This window comes from Siphateles boraxobius, unplaced genomic scaffold, assembly GCF_051911475.1.
Source record: "Siphateles boraxobius isolate OS27281-9 unplaced genomic scaffold, OSU_SipBor_1 5, whole genome shotgun sequence".
In the NCBI taxonomy this organism is placed as follows: Eukaryota; Metazoa; Chordata; class Actinopteri; order Cypriniformes; family Leuciscidae; genus Siphateles; species Siphateles boraxobius.
The window spans coordinates 27,983,799-27,996,555 of NW_027509141.1; the positions used below are offsets into that span (position 1 = coordinate 27,983,799).

The following is a 12,757-nucleotide window of genomic DNA, read 5'->3' on the forward strand; positions in this document are numbered from 1 at the left end:
CTGTCATTTACACCTGATATTAACATCCATCTCTGTGATCTGATCACAAGTGGACTAAATACAGGTGTAAACAAGGTTGAAAAAATTGTGTTCCAAATTCCAATAATTGTTCTTTGCATAGCTTGTACGACTTCTTCATCCCTTTTGTGCTCATCATGACAAGTAATGTTTGCTTGGGTGAGTGTGTATCTGTATACTTGGTCATGCATCTCCATATATTAAATATATAGGAATGTGTTTGAGATCACTCTTCTTCATCATTGTGTGTGTCCATGTGTTCATTCATGCACATGCTAGTACTTGTAAGTAAGTGCGCTGGTCTTTTCATGTGCCTGTCTGTGGTATTTCTAGATCTGGACGAGTGTGTGGAGGAGTTGCACCGGTGCCAGCAGGTCTGTGAAAACACCTTGGGCTCATACAGGTGCAGTTGCAGTCCAGGGTTTCAGCTCTCTCCAGACAGGACATCCTGCTCTGGTGAGTGAATCAGTGTCTGGTGTGATGCATTGCATTGCATTGCATATATATATATATATATATATATATATATATATATATATATATATATATATATATATATATATATATATATATATATATATATACATATATATACATATATATACAGTTGGGGAAATAAGTATTTGACCCCTTGCTGATTTTGCAGGTTTGCCCACTTACAAAGAATGCAACCGTCTATAATTTCAATCATATGTACATTCTAACAGTGAAAGACAGAATCCCAAAGAAAATTCCAGAAAATCACATCATATGAATTTATTTAAATTGATGACCATCTGATGAGGAAAAACGTCTCGGTTACGTATGTAACCCTCGTTCCCTGAGTAGGGAACGGAGACGTTACGTCGGATGACGACGAATGGGGGTTTCGCTTAGAACACCTATCGACTTCGAGTATTACAAAACGAGCCAATGGCGATGAAATGCCATGGGTCTGCGGAATTTGCATAGCGTATCTCCGCCCCACCGCGTGGGTATAAAGGAGGACGCCGGCAACATGCAGGTATGTCTTCGCTGAGGAGCCGAGACTGAACTCAGGCGTCTGCCCAGCGGTACAGCGGAAGTGGCAGGGAGACGTAACGTCTCCGTTCCCTACTCAGGGAACGAGGGTTACATACGTGACCGAGACGTTCCCTTTCGTAGTCACTCCGAGTTACGTCGGATGACGACGAATGGGGGTCCCCGTGAAATCACGCCACCTTCACAGCTGTCTTCCAGTGCCCTGCGAAAGTCTGATCCCCTTGTCGTGATACTGGCACAGACGAAGGAGTCCTACTTAACACAGGAATACCAAGGTACACTGGGAAGCATATCTCAGAGGAGATATGCCGCAGCATGCCTACCCGTAGGGAGGACTTAAGATACACATATGGCCGGAGGGCTACATATGGGTGAACACTGAAGTGACCAGCCCGAGGGGTGGCAACTTTCAACTCCAGGAGGGCAAGATGGCTTGCCAAGGGAAAGACACATGCTCAAGGAGGCTTACAGTGGAAATACACATGTGGGGGTTACTCAGGGAGGAACCATGCACACGGAGGCACCTAGCCGACGCCCAGGCAATAGACACTGGCGCCAGCGTCAACAGTGCAGGAGGAACTCAGGGCTTCAAAGAGGAAGGCTCACCTAAGGAATAATCGCACGTATCCAGTCCGTGGAGTGGAATGGCGAGCAAGCGAAGACACCTGAGCGGGTCCAGCACGAGAGGACACAGGCTCCACTCGGAGATTATAGAATCTGGCGAATGTGTTGGGTGTCGCCCAGCCTGCAGCTCTACAAATGTCTGCCAGCGAGGCGCCATGTGCTAGAGCCCAAGAGGAAGCCACACTCCGAGTGGAGTGGGCTGTCACACCAAGGGGGCACGGTCGGCCTTGCTGTTGGTAAGCCAAAGCAATGGCGTCCACTATCCAGTGAGACAACCTCTGCTTTGAGAGAGCCTTTCCCTTCAGTCTCCCACCATAACAGACAAAGAGCTGGTCTGAGGTCCTGAAACACTGCGTTCTGTCTACGTAAGCGCGGAGAGCGCGTACTGGACAGAGCAGTGCCAAGGCTGGGTCTGCCTCCTCCCGGGGCAGCGCTTGCAGGTCCACCACCTGGTCCCGGAGGGGAGTGGTGGGAACCTTGGGCACATATCCAGGCCGGGGTCTCAGGATCACGTGAGAGTGACCGGGCCCGAATTCCAGGCACGCTTCGTCAACGGAGAATGCGTGCAGGTCCCCTACCCTCTTGATGGAGGCCAATGCAACCAGGAGCGCTGTCTTCATAGACAGGAACTTAAGCTCAACTGGTTGCAGAGGCTCAAAGGGAGCCCTCTGCAGGGCATTTAAGACCACTGAGAGGTCCCAAGAGGGAACGAGAGGAGGGCGAGGAGGATTCAGTCTCCTCGCTCCTCTCAGGAACCTGACGATCAGGTCGTGCTTCCCCAGAGACTTACCTTGAACTGCTTCGTGATATGCGGCGATAGCGGCCACATACACCTTCAGGGTGGAGGGAGACAGCCTTCGCTCCAACCCATCTTGCAGGAAGGAAAGCACGACAGAGATCGAGCATCTCCTGGGGTCTTCTCGACGAGAAGAGCACCAGTTGACGAAGAGGTTCCACTTCAACGCATAGACATGTCCCGTGGACGATGCTCTAGCGGAAGTGATGGTAGCCGCCACCGCTGGTGGCAGGGAACTCAAACCTGACTCGTCCCGTCCAGGAGCCACACGTGGAGCCTCCAGAGATCGGGTCGAGGGTGCCAAAGGGTGCCCCGTCTCTGAGAAAGGAGATCCTTCCTCAGAGGAATTGGCCAAGGAGGTACTGTCGCGAGGAGTACCAGTTCGGAGAACCAGGTCCGGGTGGGCCAATACGGCGCAACCAGAATGAGCTGCTCCTCGTCCTCCTTGATCTTGCACAAGGTCTGTGCGAGAAGGCTCACTGGGGGAAACGCATATTTGCGTAGGCCCCGCGGCCAGCTGTGCGCCAGTGCATCCGTGCCGAGAGAGCCCTCAGTCAGGGGATAGAACAGGGCGCAATGGGTCGAGTCGTGAGAGGCAAACAGATCTATCTGTGCGTCCCCGAACTGGTCCCAAATCAGCTGAACCGACTGGGGATGGAGTCTCCATTCGCAGGAGATGGGCCGAAACCGTGACAGCTCGTCGGCTGCAAAGTTCCGATCTCCCGGAATGTAGATAGCACGAAGGGACCTCAGGTGCTTCTGACTCCATAAGAGGAGGTGGCGTGCGAGTTGCGACATACGGCGGGAGCGTAGACCACCCTGACGGTTGATGTACGCTACAGTCGCGGTATTGTCTGAACGGACTAGTACGTGTTGACCCCTGAGCAACGTGAGGAAACGGTGCAGGGCAAGGCGTACTGCCAGCAACTCGAGGCAATTGACAAGCAGAAGGCGCTGGGGTCCTGTCCAGGAGCCCGCGGCAGCATGTCCGTTGCACATGGCGCCTCAGCCCGTGGAAGAGGCATCTGTGGAGACAACAACATGCCTGGAAACTCGTTCTAGGGGAACACCGGCCCGTAGAAACTGAGGTTCCACCACGGGGTGAAGGTCTGACGACAGGTCGGAGTTACTGTAACTCGGAGCGTGCCATGATGCCATGCCCACCTCGGGACTCGATCGCGAAGCCACAGCTGAAGCGGTCTCATATGAAGCAATCCGAGCGGCGTTGCCGCAGCTGCAGATGCCATATGCCCCAGGAGCCTCTGAAACAATTTCAGTGGGACCGCACTCTTGTTTAATGGCTGAGTGGAGAAGGCGACCAAGTCCATGCCGAGAAAAGAGCTCCCCTGCACGGGGCAAAGTTTACTCCTTTCCCAGTTGACCCGAAGGCCCAGACGAGCTAGGTGCCGGAGCACTGGGTCCCTGTATTCACAAACCTGGTCTCAGGAGTGAGCTTAAGACAGCCAGTCACCGAGATAGTTCAGGATGCGAACCCCGTGCTCCCATGGAGGAACAAGGGCTGCCTCAACAACCTTGTGAAGGCGCGAGGAGACAGGGCTAGCCCGAATGGGAGAACAGCGTACTGACATGCGCGCGCCCTGACAGCAGAACGTAGGTACGGTCTGAGTCGAAGGAGAACGGAGACATAAGAGTAGGCGTCCTTCAGGTCGATCGCTGCAAACCAATCCTGTGGCCGCACACATCCAGAAATGCGTTTGGCCAGGAGCATCTTGAACGGCAGCCTGAGAAGGGAGCGGTTCAGATGCATAGGTCCAGGATTGGCCGTAACCCACCAGACTTCTCCGGGACAATGAGGTAGGGACTGTTAACCCGGACCTCATCTCGGCTGGAGGGACAGTCTCAATCGCACCCTTCGCCAGTAGGGAGCAACCTCCGCTCTCATGATAGGGGCATAGCCACCGACGAAAGTGGAGCGGACTCCCGTGAAGACGGGAGGAGACCGTGCGAACTGAATCGCATAGCCGAGCCGATGGTTCGCACGACCCAGCGGAACAGATAGGGAGCTCTAGTGCAGGCTCCCAACTGTGCCAGCGGAGTGAAGAACCACAGACGTCCCCCCGGTGGTGCAGCGAAGCGGAAATGACCAGCCCAGACGAGGGCGGCATAGCGGCCCGGTGTGGGGGCAAGGTCATAACCGCACCCTGACAGAGGAGGCCAGGGAAGGACCAGCGTTCCACGGGGGCCTGCTCTGTCAGGGGTCTGGCGACAGAGGGGGACAGGGGCGAAACGGTCCGTGGACGGCACGCCGTGTCAACCACCTCTGGGGCAGAGGGGGAAGAGGAGAGCACGGCTTGTGGGCGGCGCTCTGTGTCGTCCGAGAACTCTGTATGCTCAGAGAGGAGAGAGTCAGTTCTTCCTGAATAAGGATTCTTCCCCAGCCCTCCACCGGGGAAAGGAGTGGCCCTGCTACCAACTCCTGGAAAGAACTGAGTCTCATCTCTGAGCAGCCCATCTCAAAAGTGCCGCTTAACCCGGCGTTTAGCGGGGTGCGGAGCTGGAGAGGGCTGAGGCATCCCCCTACGGTCTTCCAGAGCCAGGCCCGGGTGAACGGGCGGGGTTGGAACCGTGGGAGGGAGCCTTCGGCGGTGGGCAGACTGAGGGATCTGAGCGGACGGCGGGGCCGTCGGGCAGAATAACCTCAATCTGCTCACGGGCGGTTGAGAACTGTGGGCAGAAGCACTCAACCGCACCGCCGAAGAGGCCGACCTGGGAGATGGGGTGTCGAGCAGACGGGTCCGCCCGACATCTTGCACATCAGACCGGTCAGCCCCAAACTGGTGAACATCACCTGACTCCGAGAGCGTACGGCCACTTTCGTCGCTCGGAGAGCAAGGTCAGTGGCGGCGCGCAGCTCACTGAAGAGCCTCGGGTCAGTCCCGCCCTCCTGCATGTCCATGAGCGTCTGGGTCAGGTAGACCAGCAGAACGGTCATGGGATGCAGTGAGGCAGCTGCCTGTCCTGTGGCACTATAGGATTTCGCCACAGATTACTGTGACGAAAAGAACTACAGGCTTGGACGGGTGCTTAGGATTGCGCCGGGAAGCACTCTGAGGACACAGTAGCATGGCAACAGAGCGTTCAACCGGGGGAACCCCAGTGTACCCATGGGCAGCGGCCCCTGAGGGGAGGAAAGGCGGATGAGACCAACGAGAGGACCCGTGAACTCATCATGCACGTCCGGGAGGAAAGATATTGGGGTTTGCCGTGGACGCGTCGGCGGCCTCACCCAAAAACCAATCGTCCCGGGAAAGCATGGCCATCATCTCCGGATCAGACTCAGGCACAGCCGTATGCACACCAAGGGGTGGCAGCTGTGAAGAGTCGTCATTTCCAGAAGAATCAAGCCCACCTAGTGATGCTGCTACAGACACAGCATCATCCTCTGTAGCTTCAAATGAAAACACACGGGCCACCCGTGGGTAGACTCGTGGAATCATCAGTTCGCTAGCGGGCACCGTCATTAAAGAGGGGGGGCTGGGGCGTGGACACAGAGTCGGCGCCTTGTTCCAGACCAACACCCTCAGGTCACCCTGTCCACCAGCCGAAGATCGGGTAGTGGATGAGGGGACTCTCACTCTTGCGAGTTCACCGAGTCTCGACCTATATATGACGCGATGATCACGTTCCCAGAGAGAACATGAGTCATCCACGAGCGCTGTTCAAGCATGATCAAAGCCCAAACACACTAGACAGCGCTCGTGCCCATCAGAGTCCGATACCAGTCCGCTGCAACCAGAAATGCACGGGCGAGCCGTCTTTAAAAAGACGTGCCGCGTGCGAGCTCTTTTATGAGAGGAGAAAAGAACTCCGCGATGTTGAAGCGCACAGGGAGACACACACACACTGGCAGATCACTGCACAGATCAGCAGGCACTGTGAGCTCGCTGCAGATCGCCGTCACACCAACACCGGAGAGAGAAGCTCGTCTCATAGAGCGAAGTCAGAGATGATTGTGGAGTGAAGAAATATTCTTGGCTCCGAAGCGAAAACATACCTGCATGTTGCCGGCGTCCTCCTTTATACCCACGCGGTGGGGCGGAGATACGCTATGCAAATTCCGCAGACCCATGGCATTTCATCGCCATTGGCTCGTTTTGTAATACTCGAAGTCGATAGGTGTTCTAAGCGAAACCCCCATTCGTCGTCATCCGACGTAACTCGGAGTGACTACGAAAGGGAACAAGTATTTGACCCCCTGGACAAACAGCATGTTAATATTTTGTAGAAAAGCCCTTATTGGCCAGCACAGATGTCAAACGCTTTTTATAGTTGGTGACAAGGTTTGTGCACATTTCGGCAGGGATGTTGGCCCACTCCTCCCTGCAGACAGCCTCCAAATCTTTCAGGTTCCGAGGTTGTCGCCTGGCAACTCGAATTTTAAGCTCCCTCCAAAGATTTTCAATTGGATTCAGGTCTGGAGACTGGCTAGGCCACTCCAGAACCTTGATGTGCTTCTTCTTCAGCCACTCTTTTGTTGCTTTGGCGGTGTACTTAGGGTCGTTGTCGTGCTGAAACACCAATCCTCGACCCATCTTCAGCTCTCTCACTGAGGGAGGGAGATGTTGGTCCAGAATTCCACGATACATGGCCCCGTCCATCCTCCCCTCAATACGATGGAGTTGTCCCGTCCCCTTGGCTGAAAAGCACCCCCAAAGCATGATGTTGCCACCACCATGCTTGACGGTGGGGATGGTGTTCTTTGGGTTGTACTCGGTGTTCTTTGCCCTCCAAACACGACGAGTTGAGTTGAGGCCAAAAAGTTCTATTTTGGTCTCATCTGACCACATCACCTTCTTCCAGGCCTCTTCTGAGTCATCCAGGTGGTGAATGGCGAACTTCATGCGGGCCTGTACATGTTTCTTCTTGAGCAGGGGGACCTTGCGTGTGCTGCAGGATTTCAATCCATGACGGCGTAGTGTGTTACCAACCGTTTCTTTTGTAACTGTGGTCCTAGCTGCCTTCAGTTGATTCATCAGTTCCCCCCTTGTGGTTTTGGGATGATTCCTCACCGTTCGCATGATCAGGGACACCCCACGAGGCGAGATCTTGTGTGGAGGCCCAGACCGAGGGAGGTTGGCGGTGGTGTGGTGCTTCTTCCATTTCCTGATAACTGCACCGACAGTTGATTTTTTTTCTCTCCCAGTTGCTTTCCGATTCTCTTGTAGCCCATCCCAGCCTTATGCAGATCAACAATCTTGTCCCTGATGTCCGTAGAAAGCTCTTTGGTCTTGCCCATGGTGGTGATGTTGGATGCTGGTTGTTTGGGTGTTGACAGGTGTCTTTTATACAGGTAACGAGGTGAGGCAGGTGTATTTTAATGTAGATAAAGAAAGACTAACTGGCTTGTAGGAGCCAGAATACTTGCTGTTTGGTAGGGGGTCATATACTTGTTTTTCCTCATCAGATGGTTATCAATTTTTATAAATTCATATGATGTGATTTTCTGGAATTTTCTTTGGGATTCTGTCTTTCACTGTTAGAATGTACATATGACTAAAATTATAGATCGTTGCATTCTTTGTAAGTGGGCAAACCTGAAAATCAGTATGGGGTCAAATACTTATTTCCCCAACTGTATATATATATATATATATATATATATATATATATATATACATCAACCTGGTCTTCATATAGTTTATTTTAATATTCCTACCTTCAGATGTAGATGAGTGCCAGCATGTTGGTAGGACTCTCTGTGCATTTGGTTGCATTAATACGCCAGGCAGTTTCCAGTGCTTGTGTCCCGAAGGGTACCAACCGGACAGCACCAACAGACATTGCATAGGTCTGACTTTTACTTATCTTAATTTATCTTAACAGTGGTGGACAGAAGCAGATATGTCTTAAGAGGTCGGAAAGTCTTATTTACACTGATTTGTAATTCACAGGCTAACTACTGTATATGTAGACTAATACCAGGAAACTTAAAGGGATAATTCACCCAAAAATTAAAACTATGTCATCATTTACTGACCCATATGTTGTTCCAAACCTGTATGAATGTCTTTTTTTTCAATATTCCTAAAATATCTTGGCTGAACTATCCCTTTAAGGCCCATTCACACCAAAAACAACAGCTATAACAATAATGATAAAGATATAGTTTTAAAAATCATTCTAAATATAAAACAAAAGCAGAGTCTACACCACAAATATAACAATAACATCACTGGGAAACTATATCTTTGGATTCACTTAGTGGAATATCTGGCTACAAAATAAATTTTGAATATTTTTCTTACACAAACTCATTGTTTTGCTTCAGAAGGCCTTTATTAACACCCCAGAGCTGTTTAGAGTTCCTTTATGATGGATGGATGCACTTTTTGAGCTTTAATCTGTTGGTTGCAATCCACTGCCATTATCAAGCTTGGAAGAGCCGACATTTATTAATATAAAACTGATTGTATTCGTCTGAAAGAAGAAAGTCTTATACACCTATGGCTTGAGGGTGAGAAAATCATGGGGTAATTTCATTTTAAAGTGAATTATTCCTATAAGACCTTTATCCATAATATGGCCCCTTCAAGAGCAGCATAGATGATTTCTAAGATGAGGAATATTGAGATGTGTATTTTTTTATTGTAAAGGTATTTTCTGGTTTGTTTTTAGACATTAATGAGTGTGAGGAAACCGAGGTCCTCCAGCAAAAACAGTTGCACACATGTGAGTGGAAGTGTGTGAATCTGCCAGGTACTTACAGATGTATCTGTCCTCGTGGATACAGACTGCACCCTAATGGATTCCAGTGTGAAGGTCAGCACGCAAACATGCATATCCTGCCAGCACAGACTGATGCATGCATACACAACTAAAATCTCTGTAGTTTTTCATTGAGAGATGAATTCTTGCTGTTAAGTGTTCTTCCTTCTGATATTTGTCAGATGTCAATGAGTGTGAGCTGAAGAACGGCAGCTGTTCTCACCTCTGCATCAACCACAGAGGTGGCTTCAAATGTGCCTGTCCAGAAACACACCGAATATCCCCATACAACCGAAAAAACTGCCAGCCAATAGACACACACACCAGCTCCTCACACTGAAGAGGACTGATCTCATTTATTTGTCTTGTTTTGCACATAGTATTGTATTTAATTATCTTGTCTATTTAATACAACATATTTTGTATTTCTTCACCCACATGTATGATAAAATAAGAAAATATATATTCTGAATAATAAGTTTGTTTTTGAAAAAAGTCTAACTGTATTTATGGTATTTATAAAGTTCAGCTTTGTTATTGCTTAACAAGAAAGTGGTAATCTTGACTTTACCAGCCTCTACCCTTCCCATTCAGTCATTGAGTTGTAGTCAGTAATAGTGGGCGGATCTACCGGGGTAGCACGGGATGACAACTGCCACCCTAAGAAAAAGCTTTGCCACCCCAGAATTATCACAGAAGAAAATATAAATGTAAGCAGTATTTCAAGTACTGGTTTTCAGCAGTGGAACCTCAAGAAAAAACGTCTTTAACGAAACTGTGCATGACGGTTTTACGCACATATAGCGCGCCGCGCCAGGTTCATTATCAAAATGACTCTTATGAACCGTTTCTTTGAGAGTCAAAACAGCACAACCCAGTTCATTTACTAATTGTTTTTTCATTTGTTCGTGAATCTGAAAATTACTGCTGATTCTCGGCTAACTCAGAATTCCTCTGATAAATCTAATCGCGTCCGTATGTGTCCACTTTCATGGACAGACCTTTTTTGCCATCAGACGAATGAAATCAATAAGAAAGATCCCGATCACAGAACCTTACAGTAACACCTCAATGCAGTACATGAGATCCACGGGGAGGAGTCGGATCAAGATCCAAGGGGTGGAGATGGGTAGGATTAGGGTTGGGTTTAGGGATTAGGGGTGTGTTTAGGGATCAGGGGGCGGAGTTGGCTAGGTTTAGGTGTATGTAAGGTGGGAGGAGTTGGATCTGGATCCGACTCCTCCCCGTGGATTTCATGTTCCGCAGTGAGAACCATCTCGAACCTTAAGCAGATTTAGGAAAGAATCTAATTGTATTGCAGTTTTTCTCGATTGCTTACACATTCAGTCCAATTTCCCGAACCATTCGTTCTCAAAACAAGGACACATTTCTCAAAACGTTCAATGAGTAAACATTAGGTAGCAAAACTGATTAGGCTACACAACAATCAGAATTTTTGCATCTTGGAAAGAGAGCTGAAAAAATCATCAATTACCGGTAGCGTACTTTAGATTAGGGAATTTTCACTATTCTATGTAGGCTACAGTCAACTGAAGCACATGTTGTACTCTCTCAAACTTGTAATTGTCAATTTAATTTGCAGCCATTTTTATCTGTAACCTTACTAGCCTTCTGTATTTTTGCAGAACTATGCAAAAGTCTTATGCCAGATTATTTATAGTCTTGTGTCAGGAGTGGCGGATTTGGCAAATTGGGGGCCCAAAGCGAAGGTACGTATGGGCCCCCCCCCCCCATCCCATCTTTAAAAGAGAACGAAAAAAATTTACCGACTGAAAGCTAATCTACGGGGAAGTAAAGGTTGGAGAGGAGAAAAAAAACCTTCCTCTTTAAACCCTGTTTACATTTCTTTACTCCAAAATGAAGATGGAAAGCAGAGAACACAAAGTGTAGCACTACACAAACTTATAGTCATGATGGAACCCAACAGAGAATACGGTTTCAGATAACACCTTTCTTTGCCAAAATGCCAGGAAAACCAGCACTGTTTATTCTTTTTTTTTAAGATCAAATCAATATAACCAGCAAGACAAGTAGTTATGGTAAACCCCCACAAACAGTCATATACTTTGCAAAACATCACAAACATCCATATACTTAGCAAATATCGCCAAGCTGAATAATTGACTGTATGAGTGAGGGAGGTTGCAATTGGCATTGCACTTGAGATTGCCATTTCAAACATTCTACAAACAAACATTTTTATATGTTTATATATTTGTAATAATTTCACAGCTATTCTACAAATGAATGCAGATACAACATAAATACAGTAGCCTATATTTTAAATACTTGTTTAATGGCATCTTTTTTATGAATGAAGGTTCCACCCCCCCCCCCCCCCCCCCCCCCCCCCCCACCTGATTTTAAACATTAATTATGGCCATCCAACATGACAGTGTAATTGAAAGCCGAAAATCTAACATTTATTAGGGTTCAAAAAATATATAACAACTTTTAATTTACGTGAACTTCAGTCAATCATCACATAGACCCATAATAAATGTCATGTTTACTTTTGCCCTTTCTGTAGGATGTAACGTTATACCATAGACTGTAAAAGCGTTAGCAGCTATACTCGTTATCCTCACCTAGCGTCACTTCACATCTAACTGCTGCTGCTGTAGCGCCATGTATCCCCAACAGAAGGCGTAAAAAAGTTAGTCATTTTTTGGCAGCGTTGCCAAATACATATCGGCGTCTTTTTTTTCTTTTATTTGAGCCGCTTGGGTAACTTCGTTTCATTTTCGCGTTTAGACTCGTCTTGCTTCGTTGTGTACTTCCCAGTCCTCCTGTCATTGTGTGTTTATTTTTCGCCGTTTCGCGCCTCGGCGCGCACCGTTACGGACTAGTCCATTGTATTGTGAAAGTAAGGGGTGTTATGTGTAGGGACAGATAACCATGAACTGGACATTTTAACTACTACTTCAACATTTCAACGTATTTCTTAAGAATATTAATAACATTTACTATGATTTTGAAGCGTTCACGATGATAAGAGGCTTTTTCATGTTTTTTCTTTTCTATATATATATATATATATATATATTAGGTTGGTTGGGGGCCCCCCTACTACGACCGCTTTTAGGGGGCCCCAAGCAGCCGCCTATATATAGAGGGGTTTCACCGATGTGACATTCTGGACGGTAACCCGGATGCGCGGCCATTATGGAGGGGATTGCACTGTGTATGTAGGACACATTGTTACACTAATAAACCATGTAAAAACATGTGGAAGCTGTGAAATCATATAGAGAATGACTTAGTAAGCAGGAAAGAGCGCGAAATTGACAAACTAAAGTTAAAATGTGGTATCCGAACGAGCTAGCTTCTCTAGCCCTTACTGCAATTCTTCCCTCTATTTCTTAGGATACGTTCAGATTGTCAGTCCAAAAAAGCACATGAAATTCGTTTCAAGCTACATCCATATGTGGTTTGAAATCCTATTCAAATCACATATCAGGACATCAGCTTAAGTCTGAACGCTCTGATCGGATTTCGCGTGGTAGCCTATGTGACTTTCTCACGCCACGTAAAATGTGAACGTCAGACGTT

The 12,757-nt window shown here is 48.1% G+C and overlaps 1 protein-coding gene across 2 annotated transcripts in view; it reads left to right on the top strand.

The window, feature by feature from the left end:
* LOC143711747 (uncharacterized) overlaps nucleotides 1-9,887 on the top strand; it is a 17,477-nt gene extending 7,590 nt beyond the window's left edge. For both annotated transcript variants that reach the window (XM_077203669.1, XM_077203670.1), the window contains 4 exons: nucleotides 352-474; nucleotides 8,142-8,267; nucleotides 9,095-9,238; nucleotides 9,367-9,887. In XM_077203669.1, coding sequence (XP_077059784.1) covers nucleotides 352-474; nucleotides 8,142-8,267; nucleotides 9,095-9,238; nucleotides 9,367-9,524 — 551 coding nt within the window. In that variant the 3' untranslated portion in view covers nucleotides 9,525-9,887. The remainder of the gene's footprint in view (nucleotides 1-351; nucleotides 475-8,141; nucleotides 8,268-9,094; nucleotides 9,239-9,366) is intronic.
* The last annotated feature ends 2,870 nt before the right edge of the window (nucleotides 9,888-12,757 follow it).